This window comes from Sus scrofa, chromosome 18 (genome assembly GCF_000003025.6).
Source record: "Sus scrofa isolate TJ Tabasco breed Duroc chromosome 18, Sscrofa11.1, whole genome shotgun sequence".
NCBI lineage: Eukaryota > Metazoa > Chordata > Mammalia > Artiodactyla > Suidae > Sus > Sus scrofa.
Window position 1 is genome coordinate 10,109,174 of NC_010460.4, and position 24,271 is coordinate 10,133,444.

At 50.6% G+C, this 24,271-nt stretch overlaps 1 protein-coding gene across 5 annotated transcripts in view; it reads left to right on the forward strand.

The window, feature by feature from the left end:
* HIPK2 (homeodomain interacting protein kinase 2) overlaps nucleotides 1-24,271 on the forward strand; it is a 201,281-nt gene that overhangs the window by 168,639 nt on the left and 8,371 nt on the right. For all 5 annotated transcript variants that reach the window (XM_021078551.1, XM_021078552.1, XM_021078554.1 and 2 more), the window contains 4 exons: nucleotides 1,678-1,857; nucleotides 4,968-5,249; nucleotides 20,423-20,667; nucleotides 23,537-23,697. In XM_021078551.1, coding sequence (XP_020934210.1) covers nucleotides 1,678-1,857; nucleotides 4,968-5,249; nucleotides 20,423-20,667; nucleotides 23,537-23,697 — 868 coding nt within the window. The remainder of the gene's footprint in view (nucleotides 1-1,677; nucleotides 1,858-4,967; nucleotides 5,250-20,422; nucleotides 20,668-23,536; nucleotides 23,698-24,271) is intronic.

Below are 24,271 nucleotides of genomic sequence, written 5' to 3' on the forward strand. Positions count from 1 at the left end.
CACAAAAAATCTGTTACCTTCGCTTCCCCAGCTCACGCTGGTTCATGCTCAGCAAGACCATCTTCCCACTCCAGCTCACTAGCAGTAGCAACCAAGTGGAAAGCTGTTTGACCAGTTGTGTTTTTTCTCGTTAGAGACTGCGCGTATGCTGTACTCCCTTTTTCCTTTGTCTTTTAGCATTTGCAGCTCATTTAATTTCAGCAATAGTCATTCATTCATTCATGCCTCTTTTCTTATCCCTCCACATCTCGGACCTAGTTACCACACACAGACACCACCTAAAGTCAACACAATTCCTTTCGGACCTCTTCTCCATTTAATGTGCGGACCAAAGAATATTGGTAATCGTGGCTAGTAAACAAAAGAGAGGTACCACTGCCAGACCTGTATCACAGGAAAAAGAATGACATGTCCCTCGCAGAAGCAGCAACAAAGTAAAGAAGCCATAACATCAGTTTCTAAAGTCCATGTCATTGTCCAAAAGACTATCAGAATCTGGAGTTCCCATTGTGGCTCGGCAAAAACGAACCCACTAGTATCCATGAGGATGCGGGTTTGATCCCCTGCCCCGCTCAGTGTGTTAAAGCATTGCCACGAGCTGTGGTGTAGGTCACTGACGTGACTCAGATCTGGCATAGCTGTGGCTGTGGTGTAGGCCAGCACCTGCAGCTCTGATTTGACTCCTAGCCTGGGAACTTCCATATGCCACAGGTACGACCCTAAAGAGCAAAAAAAAAAAAAAAAAGCCTATCAGAATCTCTACAGTCTCCCAATTCCTTTTTTTCCTATTCATCCTTTTCCCTAAGTTTCAAAGATTAATTTCATAGTATTTCAAAAATTCAAATGAGTTTTCCTATAACTTTTCATTTTACTATGCATTAAATGGCTTTTTTTTTAATTGGCAACTCTCTGAATTTATCACCATTCAATATTTCTGTGGGAAAACAAGCCTTGGGGTAAGCCTTGAGGTGGCATACAACCCGTTTTCAGGATAATGGCTGCCAGTATTTCTATCAACATGTGTCTGTGTTATTAATTTTTATGTAATACCAAATTCTATACGTGTTTAGTCAGCCTTCAGTGAATCTAATTGTTCATTCAGAAAGCATGTACTGGTTGATCAGCTACCACATGCTTGAGCACTGGGCCAGCCACTGAGAGAATTCTAAAGAATGTTCTTGCTTTGTAATGCCAGAAACATATGGCTCCCAGTCTTCAAAGTTTGTTTTTCACATAAACTACAATATCCTCCCTTATAAAATGCTATTACCGTCCACTTCATGGAGTGGATATAATAACACATTGAAGGCACTTTGTAAATTCTCAAGTACAATACACAGCAGGGTCACCTGTTCAAGGACTTTAAAAGCTGGAGGATTTATTTCCTTTCCGGATTTATTTCCTTTCCGCAGAACTTAAGCTGAGTCTGCATACTTGGCATCCTCCCTACCTGCAATGCCCTCTTTTCTCACCAACAAATTGTGTCCCTGCCACTTAAGCCTTACTGCTCTGGGAAGGTTATCTGATGAAGTCACGGGAGGGGGACGCTTCCAGGGTGGTGAGATAACTGCCTTTTGGTTTTAATTTGCTTTTAAATGGGGAGAGAACTTTGCCTTATCAAAGAGCTCCGTTTTTTATAAGACCAGTAAAGAGTCTGCTTTCCCCTCTCCCTTTCAGGAACACACACGCTCACGGCAGCCATTACAATCCCATCATGCAGCAGCCTGCCCTGCTGACCGGTCATGTGACCCTTCCAGCAGCTCAACCCTTAAATGTGGGCGTGGCCCACGTGATGCGGCAGCAACCAACCAGCACCACCTCCTCCCGGAAGAGTAAGCAGCACCAGTCCTCTGCGAGGTAGGTGGTGTGAGAGTGGCTCCCCCGGGGCTTGGAAGTTGAAGATCTGGATTCCCTGGAGCGGGCTGGCTGTGGCCTGTAGAACCTGCTGTGCCGCGTGGGTAGCACTAGGGTTTAAAGGAGGCCCTCATTCTGAGGCCCGTAGGAGTGCCGGCCCTGCGGGCACCCTAAGGGTGAGTCCCTGGGGCCTCAAATGGGCCTGTCCCCTTCCACTTCTCTTTCTGGAAGACACTCAGACTGACCTCTGAAGTTGCCTTTTCGAAACCATAGTAACATTTTTTTAAAGTAGTGGAGAAATGTGCTTGCTTTGAAATCGCCAGAAATGTAACTCATTAGGTACTTGCTTAACTATAAGCAGTAACTTTGGTTAATCATAGACACTGACCAGTAGAACACTGATCTTTCCCGTGGTTTTTTTTTTTTTTTTTGGTGTTTTTGCCATTCTTGGGCTGCTCCCGCAGCATATGGAGGTTCCCAGGCTAGGGGCCGAATTGGAGCTGTAGCTGCCGGCCTACGCCAGAGCCACAGCAACACAGGATCCAAGCCGCATCTGCAGCCTACACCACAGCTCAGGGCAACCCTGGATCCTTAACCCACTGAGCAAGGCCAGGGATGGACCCCACAACCTCATGGTTCCTAGTCTGATTCTTTAACCACTGTGCTGCGACGTGAACTCCTCCATTCCCTTTAAATGCAGTTTCATCTTTATGAACTCTTAAAAATCAAGGTAGACAAAAGGTCATGTGCTGTTGGATTCCATTTATATGGTATTTTGGAAGAGGTAAAATTCTAGGGATAGAGATCAGATCAGGAGCTGCCAGGGATTCGGGCTGCAGAGAATGGAATTCACAAGGAAAGAGCGTAAGGGAACTTTTTCAGGTGATGAGAAAGAGCTATGTCTGGATTGTAATGAGGGTTACATGACTGTACATTTGTCAAAACTCACTAAACGTTTCAAAAGGGTGACTTACACTGTACGTAAATTATACCTCAATAGACGTGACTTTAAAAATAGAGATTTACAAACAAACCCGTAACAAAGAGATCAGGATTGTGTGGCTGCGGAGTTGTCCCTATGTCTCTTCCCAGTGGCTCCAGTCTTGGAGGTACCTAATTGCTTGTTTGGAATAGATTAATCAAAAGATGTATATGAGGGAGTTCCCGTTGTGGCTCAGTGGTAACGAACCCAGCTAGCATCTGTGAGGGCGCAGGTTGGATCCCCAGCCCCACTCAGTGGGTTAAAGATCTGGCATTGTTCTGAGCTGTAATGTAGGTTGCAGACACTGTTCAGATCTTGCATTGCTGTGGCTGTGGTGTAGGCCAGCACCTACAGCTTGGATTCAACCCCTAGCCTGGGAACTTCCATATGCCATCTGTGTGTCCCTAAAAAGAAAAAGAGAGAGAGAGAGGAGTCCAGTAGATGAAATGTCTGGTGAATTTTGGCCTTCTACTCATTGTGTGGCAAGGTGCCAGAAATTAGGCCTGCCTTTTTCCATTCTTTTTCATTCTATAGCTGATCCAAAAGCTGACTTCCCTAAATTGTCATCCTTCTTGGAGAAGATTCTTATTTGGATGTTTCTGACAACTTAGGGAAATTCATGTCGGAGCAGTGACAAGCTTCCAGAGTGCTGTTGTTTGGCAGCCCCGTGACAACGCACTCATGTCACTGTTAGATTGGGTGGCAACAGAGGCCCTGTCTCCATCCTCTCACGTTGTCATGCTCAGCCTGGTGGGCAGTCACAAAGAACCTGGGTCGGGCCCAGTGGGCTTGAGCTCAGCCTCCTTGTGCTCACCTTGGCCAAGCAGGGGCAAAAGGAACCCTTAGCCTCCGACCTGTTGGCAAGTCCCTCTTTGATTCCTCCTCACCACCCAGCTGGCCTTAGGAAGGCTCTTTGCCAGTGCATTTCGAGATCAGTATGACTACAGTGACAGTTATGTGTTTGCCTATTTTGCGGGGGGGGCACACCTATAGCATATGGAGGTTCCCATGCTAGGAGTCGAATCAGAGCTGCAGCTACCAGCATATGCCACAGCCACAGCAATGACAGATCCAAGCCGAGTCTGCGACCTACAACCACAACTCAGGGCAACGTGGGATCCTTAACCCACATGAGCGAGGCCAGAGATTGAACCTTCGTCCTCCTGGATGCCAGTCCCATTCGTTTCTGCTGAGCTGCAGTGGGAACTCCCCATGTTTGCCTATTTTTAAGACGAATGCCTTAGGCAAAACAGTTGAAAAGACGAGAAAGCTCTTCCTTGTCAGGGGGGCATCAGGCATACTTTTCCTTAACATTGCCAAGTGGAGGTATTTTAACTGCTAGAGTAGTGAAAACATAATCTCAAAATGTTAACATATTAGTAATAACAAACACATAGTTTTAGGATGAGTACAAACGATGAAACAGTCTTATCAGTAGGACTTATCATTACAAGCCCCCCAAAAGGGACAAGCAACATATCTGATAACAGCTAAATAGAAAATTAAATAGATCCACCTGCACAGAATTATTTTCATGTCTTATTGCCATCACTTTGGCTAGGAGGTGCTACAATCTCTAAGGACATATCACAGTCTTAAATTTCATTATAGGCTGTCTCTGGTTTCACTGTATAGATATGACAAGGTCAGCTGAGGGGAAAAGTAAACTATTTTTTCTCTAAAGTTATCAGAAACTACATTGACTAATTTGGTAAGTATTTTCCGAATTGGGAGTTCCCGTCGTGGTGCAGCAGAAATGAATCTGACTAGGAACCATGAGGTTGCAGGTTCGATCCCTGGCCTCGCTCAGTGGGTTAAGGATCTGGCACAGCCGGGCCACAGTCCTCGGCCCTCCCCTTCGAAACCTGGCTACTTCCTTTATCCTGCTGGGGGCAGAGACAGGCCAGGGCCCAGAGAAGGCCAGGGTGCTGTCCCCATCTGTGTGGCAGCTAACAAAGAGCTCTGCAGACGGCCACTTCTGTAGTCACACATTAGGGTCGGCGTGACCCCAGCCCTCTGCCTTTTTATCTGGAGATTTGACAAAGCTGGTGTTTCTAGACGGTTGAGGTCCTTGGAAGATGCTGCCAGGCCTGACCTTCTCCATTGAGTGTGTGTGGCTTTATCATTCCAGAAACATCTCCACCTGTGAGGTGTCCTCCTCTCAGGCCATCAGCTCCCCTCAGCGGTCCAAGCGCGTCAAGGAGAACACGCCTCCGCGCTGCGCCCTGGTGCACAGCAGCCCGGCCTGCAGCTCCTCCGTCACCTGCGGCTGGGGCGACGGGGCCTCCAGCACCACCAGGGAGCGGCAGCGGCAGACGATTGTCATCCCCGACACCCCCAGCCCCACTGTCAGCGTCATCACCATCAGCAGTGACACGGACGAGGAGGAGGAGCAGAAGCACGCCCCCACCAGGTGAGGCTGTGCCACCTTCGGGCTCCAGGAAGGAGCGCAGTTGGGGGGCGCCGCTTGTGTGCCGCTCGCACAGAGACAGTTGTCGTGGATCCGGACCGTTTTACATCGTCAAACGTGATGATCCCTCTCTCCTGGCCCCTGAATTTTCATTTTGCCATGTCCCAGAGGCCTAAAGTGATTTCAAGGGAATGTCGGACAGATTTTCCATAATTGTTGAAAGCCAAAATAATTGAGTCCCTTTGGTCTTAAAAAATAGTTATGGTGGGAGTTCCCACTGTGGTGCAATGGGGTTGGCGGTGTTCTGGGAGCGCTGGAATGCAGGTGTGATTCCCCGGCCCGGCACAGTGGGGTAAGGATCTGGCATTGCAGCAGCTGCGGCTTCGGTTACAACTGTGGCTCAGATCTGATGACTGGCCCAGGAACTCCATATGCCACACAGTGAAAAAAAATAGTCATAGGAGTTCCCTGGTGGCCTAGTGGTTAAGGACTTGGCATTGTCACTGCTGTGGCTCAGGTTTGATCCCTGGCCTGGGAACTTTGTATGCCATGGGTGCAGCCAAAAAACCAAAAATAGTTGTAGGCCCTCTCCATTTGGGAGACTTGAGGCCATAAAAACCAGGCACACAATACCAGTGACTTCCACCTCCATGAGCTTAAAAATCACTGCCTGGGGCTATTACATTTATTCCCAGTTGGTCAGAATATTTCTCTTATATTGCTTTGGCTCCCTCAGAATATGAGGTAATTGTCCAATCAGAAATTTCTCTGTGTCTGATTAACCCAGTCTTTCAAACTGTCAGTTGGCTTTCACCCAGAGAGCATCACTGTTTATTCCAAAGTAGCAAGACCTCATTTACTCTCTGTGGGTTTTCTGGGGAGAGGGAAGAAATATTTGTTACATTTGTGAGCCCAGCCCTGGCCCCAAAGCCTCTTTTCCACAATTTGCAGCCAGCATTCAACAGAACGCTGTGTGAGCTTGGGCTGTCCGATGGTCCCCTGGAACTTGCCCCTCCAAGCAGTTGGTCCCCTGGCTTTTAGCCCCTCTGGGCCTCGGGGCCTCACAGATCCCATCTCACAGCCCCGGCCTGCTGGCTTCCACAGTGGGACCAAGGACCCAGAAAGGGAAGCTTGCCACCCCCGAGCCCCGTCAGCACACATCCCGTGGCTGGATGCAGAGCTTAACGTTCACAGTTAGACCTGATTTATTAATTCCTGATTAGATACAGTGTCACTAATTATCATCACAAGTCCTTTTGATTAGATAGTAAATTCCTCCACTGGAAATCATTACACGATGTGTAGATTGGCTGATTAAAACATCCTCACTCCAGCTATTCCTACGTTTCCCATCTTTATAATGAATGCATTAGGGTTTTTGTTTATTTGTTCGTTTGTCTTTTTAGGGCCACTCTCTTGGCATATGGAAGTTCCCAGGCTAGGGGTTGAATTGGAGCTGTAGCCACTGGCCTACACCACAGCCATAGCAACTTGGCACGGAGCCGAGTTGCAACCTATACCACACTTCAGAGCAACCCTGAATCCTGAACTCACTGAGAGAGGCCAGGATCCATCCCGCATGCTCATGGATACGAGTCAGTTTCATTACCGCTGAACCACAAGAGAACTCCATGAATGCAGTGTTTTGCTTTTTTTTTTTTTTTTTTTTCCATGGTAGGGCTAGTGTATCTCTCATTTCAGTGTCCTCTCTAATGCTGAGGCTCTTCTCGAGTGTGTCTCAGCGAAGAATGTCATGGAGCACTTGCCATCCTAGCAGTAGGCAGGGGCCGGAGGGGCCATGGGGCCAGTGAGACGGGCCACAGCGCCTTGCTCCCGGCCTGCCTACTCCAGAACTGGCCTCGGCATCCTTTTGGGAAACAGTCCCACATTGAGTCACTGCCCCTCGTGGCTCGCTTCACAAAGAGGAAGCCTCCTCCCAGCCGGACCCCTGGCCTGGAGCAGCTTGGCCACACATCTGGGCATCAGGCATAAAACAACCTCACACGGCCCTGTGCCACAGCTGGAAAAACGCAAAAGCAGTTTTGAAATCCGACAGTTGACCAGATTGGAACTTCACGTTGATATTTGACTAGACAGAGCCTCAACATCTGTGCTCCAGGAGAGAGTTGAATAGCATGTCTGAGGAGGAGGGGGAGAGCCACCCCGACCAATCAGGCCGCAGCTGAAGCCCAGGTTGCAGCCTGGGGGCCCAGGAAGAACAGGACTGAAGTTCTTGGCAGCATGTGAGGCCCTTGGTGTCCGTGAGTCAAGGTTAGGGGAGGGCAGGGAAGGAGCAGATAGGCAGGCGCGTTTGTGAGCAGCAGCCATGCACAGTGACAACGGGCTGCTGAGTACCAGAGCTTCTGAAAGTGCAAAATGCAGGGAGCAGCCCACAGGCCCAGGGTGATGAAATGCACCAGAGATATTCCACCAAGGTGGGGGGGTTGTGGCGGGGGAGCTGCAGGGTGAGGCCAGAGCATAATGGAAAAGTGTCAGCTGTCCCTGGGTGTGAGGGCGAGCTCACAGAATGAGAAATAGTGCTTTCTGGAGAGGTCAAATGACTATTGCCTGAAAAGAAGAATGTTTTAGGACCCAGGAAGATAGGAAAAGTGTATCGAGTCTGCCAAACAGAAACCAGTAGCTATTTTATTTATAGAGCAGCCACTGGGTGATGTGATCACATTATTGTGACTACATTTTGTAATGAGAAGGAAAAAAAAAAAGCAGAGGGGAATACAGTTACTCATTCTTAGAAATCAGAATTATCATAAAATTTAACACAGTAAATATTTATTGGCCCCAGCGGTAAGATATTCTGCTCGGTACCGCAGGTGCTACATAAATAAGGTAGACAGTCTGTGTCCTCCGGAGGTTTGCAGGGTAATAAGCAAAATAAGACACATATAAATCATTATAACGCTAAACAGAGTATCAGTTCCCTCAAACCTAGCAGAGGACTCTGGAGAGTCAACAGGAAAATAGCTTTGAGGAAATAGCAGGGGAGAGGGGGCAGTTCAAGGTCAGGTGTCCTGAGGGGTGTGGACAGCGGGTGGAGAAGAGGAGCCTGCAAGTTCCCTCGAGACAGAGGTAACAAATTCCCGCGAGATGAAAGAAATTCCGGCAAGATAGATGAAACAGGAGGCCTGGAAGAGCGGGACTTCAGAATGAAAAGGGGGTTCAGGGTCTCCCCTTGGATGGACACGGTCCACTTTGCCAGGAGGTGCCGAGGAGCGCACGGGAAAGCATCAGCGGTCCTGGGGAAACAAGGACGTGTCCCCGGGGTCACCCCCCTGGAGACGCCTCCAGCTGGAAGCTGCTCTGCCGGCAGTGCTCCCCTTTGAACCGTGGAGGCGTCTCTCCTTGATCTGACCACCTTGTTCGCAAACCTGATTTCTCCCGCGCGGTGAGCATCTTCACTCTGCTCTTCTGCGTTCTTGACCTCATTTCCTCTTTGCAACTCACCCCCAGCACTAAAGGCCTGTCACTGCCTGAAATGCTAATTACTTTCCCTAATGTGACTCAGCCTCAACACAGCCGCTAGAGAGTCTGGGGGCCCTGAGGCTCACAGGGATGGTGAAGGTGGGTCACAGACAGCACCCGCACCACCCGTGTCTTTTAGAGCCGACGTGAGACAAGGCATGGTCGGCCCACGTTGGGCCTTGTTAAGGCAGTCGTTAGTATCCAGGACCAGATGACATTGCCTAGAGTTTTCAGAGGAATGCCAAGGCAAAATTATGATCCCTGACCCCCAGTATGTGGCATGGTTAGTAGCCAGAGCAGGTGGATGGTCAGCAATGGCCATTCGTGAGGAGGACTCCAGAGGGTGAGGGAACACGTTGGGAGCAAGTGAATTAAAGAGAAGGAGAAGTGGAGTTCCTTTCTTGGCTCAGCGGTTAACGAACCTGACTGGGATCCATGAGGATGTGGGTTCAATCCCTGGCCTTGCTCAGTGGGTTAAGGATCTGGCATTGCCGTGAGCTGTGGTGTAGGTTACAGATGTGGCTCAGATCCCACATTCCTGTGGCTGCGGTGCAGGCCAGCAGCTGTAGCTCTGATTCAACCCCTAGCCTGGGAACCTCCATATGCCACAGGTGCAGCCCTAAAATAGCAAAAAAAAAAAAAAAAATGAAACAAAAAAGAGAGAGAAGGGGCATCTTAACGAATGTTCCCTAGGTGTTTTCACCTATACTGTCTTATACATCATTGCATGGGGTCTGCGTGGCCCCTCGTTCTAGTCCCATTTGGTAGATGAGGAAACCAAGGCCCTAGAAAGATCAGTGACTCGCCCAAGGTAACAGAGCTTCTGAGTAGCAGGATTGGAATTCAGGTCCTGTGACATGGGGGAAATGGCCACCCTAATGACGGTGAAGATAAGTGATTTCTCTCCAGCCATTAATTCAGCAAATAGAAATTCTGTCCTCCACCTCCTCTGACCACGGCCATGTCCACACACACACGGTCACACCCACTGCCGACAGGGTACCAGACCAGGGCAGTGCGGAGGCCAGAGACTGTTCCCTGAGCCCTGGCTGGGGCCAGGCCTGGGTCGGAGTGCTGAGGCTCTAGCAGCAGGGAGTGTAGAAGCCAGCTCTCCTCAATCTCCAGGAAGATTTGAAAAAGTGAGGAGGCCAAGAGAGATCCAGCAGCCTCTTCTTTCCGGATGGTGGATGAGGGGGCTCCAGGTTCATGGCTGGAGCGTTGACTCAAAGACAGACAACAAACCAAACAGATATTTTTCTGGGTCCCCCAGGATTAAGTAGTAGAACCAACCTCATTTTTATTTCTTTTTTTTTTTCTCTTGAAGTATAGTTGATGTACAATGTGTTCATTTCTGCTACAGAACTAAGTGATTCAGTTGTAATACACACACACACACACACACATTCTTTTTTTTTTTTTTTTTTCCTATTCTTTCCCACAGGACGAGTTAACCACAGTATGTGGAGTATAGTTCCCTGAGCTTTGCTGTAGGACCTCACTGTTAATCCCTCTGCTTCTGTGTATAATCGTTAGGTCTCTTCTCTATGTGAGTCCGTTTCTGTTTCATAGATAGAGAACCAGCCTTATTTTAAGTACATATAAATGGGAGTTCCCGTCGTGGTTCAGCAGAAACGACTCTTGATTAGTATCCATGAGGACAAAGGTTTGATCCTGGCCTCTCACAGTGGGTGAAGGATCTGGCCGTGCCGTGAGCTGTGGTGTAGGTCGCAGACACAGCTTGGATTTGGCATTGCTGTGGCTGTGGTGTAGACCGGCAGCTGGAGCTAGCTCCAATTCGACCCCTAACCTGGGACCTCCATATACCACAGGTGTGGCTCTAAACAGACAAAAAAAAAAAACCATAAATACATATAAATGATTTTGCTTGAGGAGCATTTGACTATCTACATATACTGAATAAGCCGTCTTTTTCTCCCTTGAAATTTCCTTGGAGAAAGTTTATGGGTGCATATCTTATTATTAAGACCCTTCTGCTAACCTTGCCTCATCCCGAAACTGTCTTTTAGAGGCCGTGAGTCTGTATCCTACTGCCCTCAGAAGTGTGTGACCCACGTGGCCACTTCAGCTGATCAGCTAGCAATCGCTTCGTTCCGTTCCCATAATTAATTCACACATTCATTCTGTCATCTGACCATCCCTGGTGGCGGGGCTATTTCCCTTCGGCCATCAGGGCACTGCTGTAGTCTGCATCAGCGGCAAGTGTCAGCAGCTGCTCTGAGTGTCACAGCTCATGTGACCAAAATGTCAACTGCAGTAGATTGAGTCATCCGTATCCCTCTGAAAATGTTTATCTAAAAAGAAATGTGACCCCAAAAGTGTTCTTCTTTACTCTAAATTGAAAATCTAGAGACCTTACTATAGAAAAGGCACAGTCAGGAAGCTGATGGACTGTTGCTCGAAAGCCTTTGGCCTGAAAAACTAACATCCACTTAAGAGGATCCATGCACCCACTCAGGCCAACGTCATGCTGTGCTAGGGGCGTCAGAGTCAAGCTTGAGGGAGGAAGCAAAGGAACCCAGCACACAGTGTCGTATGGAGGACTTGTAGCCTCGTGGTGTTAAGTTACAACACGTCCCACAGATGCACAGATTGCAGTCATGAGGCTCTTTCCAGGGCTTCGTTCCAAACACCCCAGTGGTGAAGGGACTGCATTTTATGAAAAAGCTGCCTCTTGGAGAGGAGACCCTGCACCCTGCTGTCCCCAGCTGCCAGTCCTTAACCCTTCAGCACATTGCAGAGCCATCACTGATGTGAAGCAACTTCCTCGTGTCCTCCCTGCCTTCTGAGGGCAAAGGGAGGAGGGCAGGGGTGGTCGGATAGCGTAGGGCACAGCCATGCCCAGTGGGTGGACCCAGCACCATTGGGAGAGGCTTGCAGGCTGCATTGCATGAGAAGGTGGAGGGAGCGTGCACATCTGCTGGCACCGCCTGTGATGCCTGAGGACTGGGGCCACCCCTGGCTTCAGATTTCTCCGGAAACTAGTTATATAAAAAATGCTCACAGTGATGATGATGATGGGGTGTGTGGGTGTGTGGTGTGTTTGTGTGTGTGTGGTAAGAGAGACCGTATACTTAGATAGAAACATGTGGCTAATATGACTTGAATGGAATTCGTGCACCAAATTTAAAATGTAGATTTTTTTTTTTTTTTTTGTTCTCACTGATGATTTTTTTTGCTTTTTAGGACCAAACCCGAGGCATATGGAGGTTCCCAGGCTAGGGGTCCAACCGGAGCTGTAGCTGCCAGCCTACGCCACAGCCATAACAACACCAGATCCGAGCCGCGCCTGCAACCTACACGACAGCTCACAGCAACACCAGATCCTTAACCCACTGAACAAGGCCAGGGATCGAACCTGTGTCCTCATGGATGCTAGTCAGATACGTTTCCACTGCGCCATGATGGGAGCTCCTGACTTTCTTTTATTTCATTGGAGTATAGCTGGTTTACAGTGTTGTGTTGGGCTCAGGTGTGCAGCAAAGTGATTCAGTCAAACACACATGCACTCCTCTTCAGAGTCTTTGCCCGTAGCAGTTCTTGCCGAGTGTTGAGTAGAGTTCCCTGTGCTGCGCAGCAGGTCCTCACTGGTCATCCCTTACACATATATCACCAATGACTTGAGATCGAGAGCCACATAATACATCGGAAGGAGCCCCCTGGCCTGGTGGCATCAGTTTCCGGTCCCTCTCCTCACCTGAAAGGTTGGTTAGAAACAGCTGATCTTGTGTGAATTTCGAGTTGGATTGAAAGGGAGTGGGAAGTACACACCCCCGTTCAGGTGACCGGGCCCGAGCCCGTCACCTGCATCAGCTGGGACAGCTGTCCAGGCAGACACCCCCGGGTCCCACACCTAGAGAAGACTGCGTGAGGGGTGCTCCGCTGGCCAGACCAGAGGAGGAACGTTGGCCTGCTTGTGTATTCAGGGCTCGTGGGTGGGAGGGGCTGGTAAACAAGCCTGGAACACACTGAGAGGAGGGGGTGCAGGCTCTGGACAGCCCCACAGCAAAACAAACTCCACACCGAACTGGAAGATGGGCTGAGGGAGGTCCCGGCGTGTCCCAGCAGTAACTAACCCGACTAGGATCCATGAGGATGTGGGTTCCATCCCTGGCCTCGCTCAGGGGGTTCAGGGTCCGGCGTTGCTGTGGCTGTGGTGTAGGTGGCAGACGTGGCTCAGATCCCAAGTGGCTGTGGCTGTGGTGTAGGCCAGAAACCATGGCTCCACTTCAGCCCCTAGCCTGGGAACCTCCATATGCTGCAGGCGCGGCCCTAAAAAGCAAAAAAGAAAAAACAAATGGGCTGAGGGCATACGTGTGGCCAACAGCCCTATGAGACACGCTCACGTCATTCCTGATCAGGGACATGCAGATCCAAACCCCAGTGAGATGTCACCTCATGCTGTCAGGAGGGCTCTTATCAAAAAGACAAAAGACAGCAGGTGTTGACGAAGTGGTTGTGGAAACACTGGAACTCTTGTGCCCTGTGGGTGGGAAATGTGAATTGGCACAGCCGCTGCAGACAGTAGTACGGAGGTGCCTCAGAAAAAACTAAAAATGGAACTGCCGCATGATCCAGCCGTCCAACTTCTGAGTATTTATCCAAAAGAATTGAAATCAGGACCTCAACGAGGTAACTCCTGTGTTGATTGTAGCCTTATTCACAACTGCCAACATGTGGAAATCCCTTAACTGCCCTTCCAGTGAATGGACAGATGAATGGATGAGAAGACGTGACGTGCACAGCCAGGGAAATGCTTAAGAAGGGAAACCTGCAACATGCAGAAGACTTTTGGCATGAGCTCTCCAAAGTAGCCGGATTCATAGAGTCAAAGAGTGGAATCTTGGTTGCCAGGGACTGTGGGGAGAAGTGGGGAGTCACGAATCAAGGGGTATATACTTCAGTTAAGGGGGATGAGTTTTAAAGGCCAGCACCTCATCTCTAGTCACATCTCTAGTATAGTCACAGCTCTAGTACTATATTTAAAATCATGTGAAGGCGTTCCCATCATGGCGCAGCGGAAATGAATCTGGCTAGGAACCATGAGGTTGCGGGTTCGATCCCAGGTGTTGCTCAGTGGGTTAAGGATCTGGCGTTGCTCTGAGCTGTGGTGTAGGTCGCAGATTCGGTTCGGATCCCGAGTTGCTGAGGCTGTGGTGTAGGCTGGCGGCTGGAGCTCCGATTTGCCCCCTAGCCTGGGAACTTCTATATGCCGCGGGTGCGGCCCTAAAAAGAAAAATAAATAAATGGATAAAATTTTGTTAAGAAGATAGGTCTCATGTTACATATTCTTACCACAGTAACATACAGTTTGTTAAAATAAAGCTAAGACCATGCTTAGTCACATACACACCAAGTAGAAAGAGAAAAGTGCTACCAGCTCTTGGCTCAAACCTGACTCTGCCCCTAAGTAGCCGTGTGACCTTGAACAGCTAAGTGAGCTCATCTCCCCACATCTGAAAAAAATGAAAGCTGCAATATTCTCTACCAAGTGGTCTGGCTGTGAGGATTTAAGAGGCTAAAACAGGTCAAGTACTTTGAACAGCAGTTGTAAGTTTAATAAATATTACCCTTATTTAGGGAGTTCCTGCTGTGGCACAGTGGGTTAAGAATACGACTGCAGTGGCTCAGGTGGCTGCGGAGGCACAGGTTTGCCCCCTGGCCCGACGCAGTGGGTTCATGGATCCGGTGTTGCTGCCGCTGTGGTTTAGGTCATAACTGTGGCTCAGAGTCCGTGCCTGGTCTGGGAACTATCATATGTGGCGGGGATGGGGGGTATTACCTGTATTCAGTGTCACAGTAATAGAAGAGCAGTGACATATAGCATGGTCTGTGGACTCAGGGCTGAAGTGAGTCGTGGAAAGTTTGTTGGAGGACATGGGTTTTGACTCTGGTCGGGAAGAGTGGAGGTGACAGGGACCGGGAGTAGAAATCAGACACGCAGTCCAGGTAGAGGGCCCTGCAGGGACAGGTCACAGATTTGTGTCTGATCCTCTGGCCGTTGGGGCTGATGTCTTGTTCGCTCCCGATTTCCTTTCATCCTTTTATAATGATGAAAATCATCTATTGCCATGACAACACAATGTAGTCACGAACTCTGGCAGCTTTGTTCTTTATGCAGAAGTGATGCTCTGTCAAGGCCATTGAAGCAAATAGCGCTCATTTACTCCTGTCTCTCTCACTTGCATTAACCAATTCATAATGGGATTGATAAGCTATCAATAATAATTAGGCTCTATCGTGGGATGAATCCCAGAGGAATTGGCACGAGGAGCTGAAGGAATCCGTGGCAGTCATGTCAGATGTGTGCTCCTCTTTCAAGTGACTCATATAATAGCTTCCCATTTGTTCTCTAATCTGCGTAGTACATTCAGGGAGAACACAGAGATTGCTAACAATAGACGAGATTAAAAGCAGAGCCATCAAATTAATTTCACCTCTTCCAAACCTGTCACATGTAAACCCAAACAGCGTTAGACTGTGTTGTACTGATTTGCTGACTCGGTATAGGGACTTCCAGCATTTCCAGAAAAAGGAGCTGAGAGCCAGAAAGAGCCTAGAGAGGTCTTCTCCCGCACTCTTTGATAGACCTGGAGATAGCGGCCTGCGGAGTTCCTCGACCTCTGTGGTGGAAAGACTCACTGCCTGTTGGGTTTCCATCAGGAGATGGGCCTAAATTCTCAGGGGTCATCGAGACCAAGCTGTGAGCTGTTTTAAGACTGGCCAGAAAGCCATCCTTCAGTGATAAGAAGCTCACTGATTGATGAAGTGGCCTGTAGTGTGTTCCGATAATTCCAGTTGTCAGAAAATTCGTACTCATACTGAGCCGAAGCTTCTCCACAATTTCCAAATCTGAGTCGAGTTCCAAGTATGTCCAACTTAAATTTTAGTACAGCTTGGCCAAAGTTAGTGGTATGGGGGTGTGTGTGTTTCATTTGCTCATTTTCTAAACGTCTCAGGAAGTCAGCAGTGGTTGTCTGGGTCCAGGCTTGCATGTAGGGTACACTTACTTCTCTCCCAAGTCGGAGTAAAGAACATCCTATTTCAAATGTCTTTAATAATAAATCTTTAAGGGACAGTTACAGTGGCTCCTTTAATGCCACTCTTCCTCATAGATTTCATAGCAGGTTGGAGCGGGAGGGACATTCAGAGACACCGCCAGATCCGGGCCGCTGCCCGGAGCCACAGCAGTGAGTGGATAGCAGTGCCAGGACTAGAGCATAGCTCCCATTTGCGAGCCAGCCTCTGTTCTTCATGTGGGGTCACCACCCCGACAGCACGGCTGCCTTTGATCAGATGAGTCCCTGTGTTCCTGTTATTTAATCAGGCAGAACTGGCCCAGACCGTAGCTGAAAGCAAAGTGCAGGCCCCGGGAGCTGCACGTTCAGGGCCTCCCAGCTCTCACCCTGGTCCCGGGAGCCTTTTGTAATGGAGGAGGGGGCATTCATTCCCTTTAATAATATCTTATTACACCAAGGACCGCTCGCAGTCCAGCCCCACCCACCACAGGAAACAGCTGCAGGGACACCCGTCTGTGTTTTTAAGGCAGCTCTCCTTCCAGGGCTTTCCCTCCTCATTCCCCAACTTCCCGTGACTCCTGCAGCCCTCAGATTCCTTGTCCCTACCTTCCAGGCGTGGGGACCTTTCCTTGGCACCCCACTGTCTGGTTTTGTGCCAGATGTCAGTGCCCCACCTCACCTCCCACTGATCTCATTTGCTTCCTCCCCTTGCCCCCAGCCGCAGCGTGTAGCAGCTTGATGTGGGATCTCAGTTCCCGGACTAGGAATTGAACCTGGGCTGCAGCAGTGAAAGCCCCAAATCCTATCCATCACATCACCAGGGAACTCCCTGTTTGCTTTTTTGTTTCTGAATAACCATATGGACTTTTTAAAACGTGAGATAGAATTTGCCTACCGTACAATTCACCCATTTAAAGTGTGTGTGTGTGTGTGTGTAAAATAAAATTTGGGGAGTTCCCGTTGTGGCTCAGCAGTAACAAATCTTGACTAGTATCCATGAGGACTCGGGTTCAATCCCTGGCCTTGCTCAGTGGGTTAAGGATCCGGTGTTGCTGTGAGCTGTGGTGTAGGTTGCAGATGCGGCTTGGATCTGGTGTTGCTGTGGCTGTGGTGTAGCCCGGCAACTAAAGCTCCAGTTCAACCCCTACGGGAATTCCCCATATGGAAACTTCCACATGCCCTAAAAAGACAAAAAATAAAATTTTTTTAAATAATAAAATTTGCCTCTTTACCATTTTTCAGTACAGATTCAATGACGTCGAATACATTCAGAGTATGTGTGGCCATCACCACTATTTCCCAGACTTCCCATCACCTCCGACAGAAACTCTGTACTCATTTGGCCCTTGGGCAGTGACTCCCCAAACCCCTCTCCCCGCAGCCCCTGGTAACCTCTTAACTGCCTTCTGTCTGTATGAATTTGCCTATTCCAGGTTCCTCGTGTAAGCGGAATCGCAATGTCTGTCCTTCGGCGTCTGGCTTTTTTCACTTAGTTTCAAGACTCATCCATAGTATAGGGTTGATCAGAACTTTATTCATTTTCATGGCTGAATAATATTCCATTGTGTGGGTACACCGTGTTTTGTTTACCCATTCATCTGTGGATGGACACAGGTTGTTTCCACCTCTTGGCTACTGTGAATAATGCTGCCATGAATGTTAACATGCGAGCCTCTGAGTTCCTGCTTTCAATCCTTTTGTGTACATATCTTATGGACTTGCTGGCTCTTATGGTAACGATGTTTAGAGTGTAGGTCTTCCTTAATTACAATATAGCCATTTTACTCAGTTAGCTCTGAGTATATGCAGTCAGTTCACTCCTCCCCTTCTTTCAAGTTTTTAACAATTACCGTCTGCACAGCTCACTTGACAGTTCTTCGTGGAAGGCTTTGTGACATCCCTCTCCTTAACTGAGTATTTTAAAGCTTTTACTGTTTAACTTGTCATGTTTTTATACAGTCCCCCACTGAGATTTTCATCTCCGCCAAGGGTGGAGACGTGAATTATATTTCTCTGTATAGAAATTCCCTGTAGCACTTAGAGTAGATCTCCAAGATATCTAACTGATGCGCTTGCACGTCTTTCATATCAATCTTCCGGTTTATTCATAGACTAGAAACTTTTCCAGTAAGTCTGGACCTTTGTAGAATCCACTTTGCCTAGAGATGTTTTTTTGTTTTCGTTTTTGTTTTGTTTTGTTTTTTGCCTGTTAGGGCCGCATCCTCGGCGTACGGAAGCTCCCAGGCTAGGGGTCGAATTAGAGCTGCAGCTGCTGGCCTACACCACAGCCACAGATCCCACACCATGGGATCTGAGCCGTGTCTGCAACCTACACCACAGCTCACGGCAGCAGTGGATCCTTAACCCACAGAGTGAGGCCAGGGATCGAACCCGTGTCCTCGTGGATACTAGTCAGATTTGTTTCCACTGCCCCACAACAGCAACTCCCTAGAGATGGATTTTTGCAGTCCCTTTGTCACATGTTAAATGAGGTAACACAACTACAACTGCTAATAATAAGAGAAGCTAGCTTTTATCAAATACTTTGTGTTTTTTGTTTGTTTGGTGGTTGGTCTTTTTGCCTTTTCTAGGGCCACTCCCACAGCATGTGGAAGTTCCCAGGCTAGGAGTCTAATCAGAGCTGTAGCCGCCCGCCTGCGCCAGAGCCACAGCAATGCAGGATCCGAGCCGCGTCTGCGACCTACACCACAGCTCACGGCAACGCCGAATCCTTAACCCACTGAGCAACGCCAGGGATCGAACCTGCAACCTCATCGTTCCTAGTCAGATTCGTTAACCACTGTGCCACGACGGGAACTCCAATACTTTGTGTTCTTAACAGAGTCAAAGCACTTTCCGTATATTTTCTCACTTAATTCTCAAAACAAGCCTATAATGTAGGTACTGTTATTATCTACATCGGACTGATAAGGAGACTGAATCACTCGGAGGTTGACTAGCTACCCAGGGCCACAGCACCAGCCCATGCTGAAGTCAGACCTCTGTCTGCCAGGCCGTGACCTTACCCACAGACAGGGTCAGGGAGGACTGCCTGGGCAAACCCTGAAAGATTTACCCTGCCCACATGTCAGCAGTGCTGGGCTGCGGGGAGCAGGGCGGGGGACCTCCTGCGGGCTCGCTCCCAGCCCCTCAGTCTTTGGTGGGCTTGCAGCCCTGCTGTCCTCCCAACCCCTGGGCTCAAGTTGGCCCGCCTCTCTGCTGCCCTTAGGGTGGTGGGGATTGATCTTGGAATCTGGCCTGTGACTGGACATGTGACCTTGGGCAAGACACGTGGGGCCGGGGGTGGGGGGGGTCTTCCATTAGATGCTCTGTAAACAGCGTCTTCTCTTAGCAAATGAATTGGAAAGTGTAGGCAATCGATGTTTCTTAAAAATAGGTGATCAATATTCAAAAATAGATGAAAATCCATTTTTAAAACCTTCACAGTAAGCAACAAATGCCATATCCATCATCCCACCAGCCTCTCACTAAGCCTGGAGGCAGACAGAGTTGGTTCCCCAAGTAACCACACAAATATAAACATCTCAGGAAAATAAAAGAAATACGCTGGCCAGGAGCCATCCAGAGCCGGTGGCTCCCTGTCAGTGTGCTCAGGTGCCGTGGCAGGCTGAAGGCCGGGGGTCAGAGCATCGCCCTCCAGGGCATCTTCTGCCCGCCCTAGCTGCACTGCCTCCCCACCTGACCCTCGGCCAGGCACTGGGGAAGCACTTCCCCCGAGAAAGGGACTCGGGTCTTGGGCAGCCTGCACTGCAGTCATCCCATCTCCCGCCCTCCCGACAAAGGGTCGATCGACCAGGCTGAGTCCAGCTCCGACCGCTCTTGCTCTGCGAGCCTCAGCTGTGGCAAGTGGGGTCAGCCGCCTGCTCAGGGCCTCACTTTCTTCCGTCCCTCGCAGTGCGTCCTAGCTCCTCTTGGATGTCCTTGTCCTCCGTTGCCTGGATGTCCCATCCCCAAACCTCATAAGTTTATGCTGTTCCTTTCCCAGCAGTGTTTTTCTCCCGCACCAGGGCCTCAGGTTGCCTGGGTTTGGCTGGCTTCTCTTTGCTTTTATCTTCTTTTTTTTTTAAGGACGCACCCGCGGCATATGGAGGTTCCCAGGCTAAGAGTTGCATCGGAGCTGTAGCTGGCAGCCTACGCCAGAGCCACAGCAGTGCTGAATCCAAGCCGCATCTGTGACCACAGCTCACAGCAACGCCAGATCCTTAACCCACTGAACTAGGCCAGGGATCGAACCCATGTCCTCATGGATGCTAGTCGGATTCATTTCCGCTGTACTACAATGGGAACTGCTCTGTTTACATCCTTACTGGTGGCTCCGAGGGCGCTGCCGCACAGCTGTGGGCTACAGGTGCCTCTCCTGCAGTGCTGCCGAGCCCTGCTGCACAGGGAGGCCCAGAAGCTTCTCTTGCCCCAGCTCCAGCCCCTCCTCGTGTCCTCACATATATCCCACCACCACCGGGGAGCCAGGTGCCGCTCATGGGCCCCGCTGGAGAGCCGGAGTCCCCCTTCTGCCCACTTGCCACCCCACCCCGCCACCCCGGAACGCAGAAGGGCTCTCCCCAGCCGGATCTGAAATGCCAGTTTGGTGTCTCACTTCCCAGCCTCTCATGGCCCTGGTTTCTCTCTTTCTGTTCCCAGCACTGTCTCCAAGCAGAGAAAAAACGTCATCAGCTGTGTCACGGTCCACGACTCTCCCTACTCCGACTCCTCCAGCAACACCAGCCCCTACTCCGTGCAGCACCGCACCGGGCACAACGCTACCACCTTTGATACCAAGGGGAGCCTGGAGACACACTGCACTGGGAACCCCCGGACCATCATTGTGCCCCCTCTGAAGACCCAGGCCAGTGAAGTGTTGGTGGAGTGTGAGAGCCTGGGGCCAGGTAATTTGGGGCGTCTCTCCGGGGGCTGGTTTTCTCATTTCCTGCTGCTTCCCACCTTGTTATGTGAGCACTCATGAGGAGTGCCCCCAGGAGTCCCCAGGGGGTTGTGGGTCCTCACCAAAGATCCTGTTCAAGAAGACAAGGGAGTTCCCGCTGTGGCTCAGCGGTAATGAACCCATCTAGTATCCATGAGGATGTGAGTTCAATCCCTGGCCTTGCTCTGCTCAGTGGGTTACGGATCTGACTTTGCCATGAGCTGGGGTGTAGGCAGACGCAGCCCAGATCCTGTGTTGGTGTAGGCCAGTGGCTACAGCGCCGATTCAACCCCTAGACTGGGAACTTCCATGTGCCGAGGGTATGGCCCTAAAAAGATCAGAAAAAAAAAAGAAGCAGCAGCCAAGGTAGGATTCTGCTCGACATGACACTGTATAAGCAGCATTTTCGTTTTTTCATACCTCACTGCCTTTACGAAGGCTCTCTGACTAGCTTGATAACCATAAAATCCACGCTGCCCAGCTCCTTTGCCGCTGGTCTGGAAGGACATGAGGTGTGGGGAGTTCCTGACTGACCGGTAGCATCATTCCCTCCCAGGGAGCCTTGTGGGGGTGGGGGCTTCCTGGATGGAAAGACCCTTCTCGAATCTTGGTGAGTTCAGCATCTCTTCGGAGCTCCCCGTTGGGGAGAGGTGGTAGTGAGCGTGTTTCTCTCTCCCTTTGTAACCACTTGATTAAAAGGATCCCTTCAGGAGTTCCCCCTGTGGCACAGTGGGATCCATGGCATCTCTGCAGCGCCAGGTTGCAGGTTCGTTCCCCAGCCCAGCGGGTTAAAGGATCTGGCATTGCTGCAGCTGCAGCATAGGTCGCACCTGTGGCTCGGATCTGATCCTTGGCTGGGGAACTTACGTGCCACGGGGCAGCCAAAAAAGATAAGCAAAAAAAACCCAAAAAGATTCCTTTCCACCCCATGAAGGCTGTCCTGAACAAACCAGGCCGTAGAATAAAGGCTGAGGACTTAACCGTCCAAATAAATTTAGCGGCTCACCCCAGATTTCACAGTAGGAATTTATCACCCCCTGCTCGTGCTCGCCATGGAAGAAGCTGGGGAATAAACTGGAGGAAATCTGCTCTCTCTGCTTTTCGGCCACAAACCAGCCCTGCCCAGGCCCAGCACCTCCACGGTAGCTCTGCTCAGAAGCACAGGGCTGCAGACCACGAGGAGATTTTGTCAGAGGAAGAAGCCGTTGTTCCTGAGGAGAGACCGCCTGTCTGTGTCCCTGAGGTGGCTTCCAGAGGCCCTGGGACCTTCTGGGGTGGTGGCCCGTGTGAGGCCCACAGGGCCCAGGCGATTCAGGTGCTGCCCTGCGGGCCACCTGGGAGTTGGGGGCCGAGGTCGAGCTCACAGCGGTGTCTCCAGGGCCTTTGCAGCTCGGGGCCATGGGCCAGCCTGCCCAGTGGGGGCCGGGGGAGTCGCCCTGAAATGCTCTTTCTCAGGCACATGTTTGAGCAGAAATCCTGATGAGAAGCAAAGAACCTGTAAGGCAAACAGAGTAGCTCGCCCAGGAGGCAGGACCGCTTAGAGCAGCGGTCCTTGCTTTTCTGCTCCCATGTCCCTTACATCATTGTCTAAAACTAAATCCATCCCGCTTCTTTAAATATTTGCAAGGATGTGATTCTTTTCCTGTGGTATATTGTATCATTACTTAAAACACTTGAAATATGTTTATCAAAGCCTTGGAGGAGTTCCCATTGTAGCTCAGTGGATTCCGAACGGACTAGTATCCATGAGGACATGGGTTCGATCCCTGGCCTCGCTCAGCCGGTTAAGGATCCGGTGTTGCCATGAGCTGTGGTGTAAGTTGCAGGCATGGCTCGGATCCTGAGTTGCTGTGGCTGTGGTGTAGGCCGGCAGCTGTAGCTCTGATTCAACGCCTAGCCTGGGAGCTTCCATATGCCGTGGGTATGGCCCTAAAAAGACAAAAAAAAAAAAAAAAAAAAAAAAAAAAAGGCACTGAGAGGCAGGCGAGCCATAGCACTTGACTCCACCAGTCCTGTGCCCACGCGTGCCGTCCCCTGCCTTTGCGCCTTCGAGCCTCGAGTTCCACTCTGCGGGGAGTTGGTGTTCACACATCACCTGGCACTGAAATGAACTAAGATGGTTCCTTGTCCTGTTTGTTTTATTGCGGTGGTTTTTCCTCCAGACTCGGGGGGCCCCTTTTTGGACACTCAGTCATCTGTATCCTGCTGCATCTGGGCCTGCACCTCTGTGTCCGGGCACATGCCCGCAGCTGCACCTGGACGAGACACAGGAGCTGCGAGCACTCTGCTCCCTCCCTGACTCCCCTTACAATTTTCAGATTTTCAGCGTCACAGGGTAGTCATTCTTCATTCTTCACTCTTCTTTTTTTTTTTTTTTTTAACTTTTTAGGCCCGCAGCATAAGGAGGTTCCCAGGCTAGGGGTCCAGTCAGATCTGTACCTGCCAGCCTACACCACAGCCACAGCAACGTGGGATCTGAGCCTCATCTGCGACCTACACCACAGCTCACGGCAACGCCAGATCCCTGATCCACCGAGCGAGGCCAGGGATCGAACCTGCGTCCTCATGCATACTAGTCAGATTCGTAACCTGCTGAGCCACAACAGGAAGTCAGTACCAGGTAGTCATTCTCAAGTCCAGCGAAATTTGCTCCCAACCAGTGGAAGGAGCCGCAGCCCCAGGCCAGCCCTGGGTCTCGGAGAGACGCAGGAGTGGTGGCCAGCAGCCTTGGGAATGCCTTCTAGGGAGACCACGGCTGTCCCCCGAAGGGTAGGGGGTTCTGGGCAGCTGAGGACCTGTGACTGACCTGTGACCCTTTGCCCTTCCCAACACAGTCAACACCAGTCACCACTCGTCCTCCTACAAGTCCAAGTCCTCCAGCAACGTGACCTCCACCAGCGGTCACTCTTCAGGGAGCTCGTCGGGAGCCGTCGCCTACCGGCAGCAGCGGCCGGGGCCACACTTCCAGCAGCAGCAGCCTCTCAACCTCAGCCAGGTAAGGCCGCCGTGGCCGGCCCAGCATGGGTGTGCCCCTCACCCTCAGCTGCGGAGCGGACCCCTGCCCGCCTCCCGCGGCCATGGCCCCTCCAGTGGTGGCAGGAGGTGCCCCAAGCGCCCCCTCATGTTCTGCTGGGATCTTCTTGGGGGAGGTGGCACCCCGACTCACTGAGTGCCAGCCCAAAGCAAACTGACTTGTCCGCTGTTCGGAAGCCCTGAGCGACAGGGTGCCAAAGCTTAAAGTAGACAGGCCCGCAGTTTGCTGCGTGAACCCGACAAAGGATAAAGTACCGCCCCGACCCAGTCGGGTCAGAACACCAGGGATGGGCCTCAGTCTTGAGCAGGCAGGCCCCACCGAGTCCTTGTGAGGGCTCCTCCTGCCCGGAACCCCAAACCCAGAAAAAGACAGAGGCTGGCGGGGCGTCGTGGGGTGTCAACAAGGGCGCTGCTGGGCCCGTGTGCAGAGGGTCCCTCGGGGCTGCACTGCAAGGTGGACTGGAGGCCGGATTCCTCAGAGCTCGGGGCTGAGATGTGGGGCAGTTTGGGTGGAGCAGCCCCTGGGCTGTAACCCG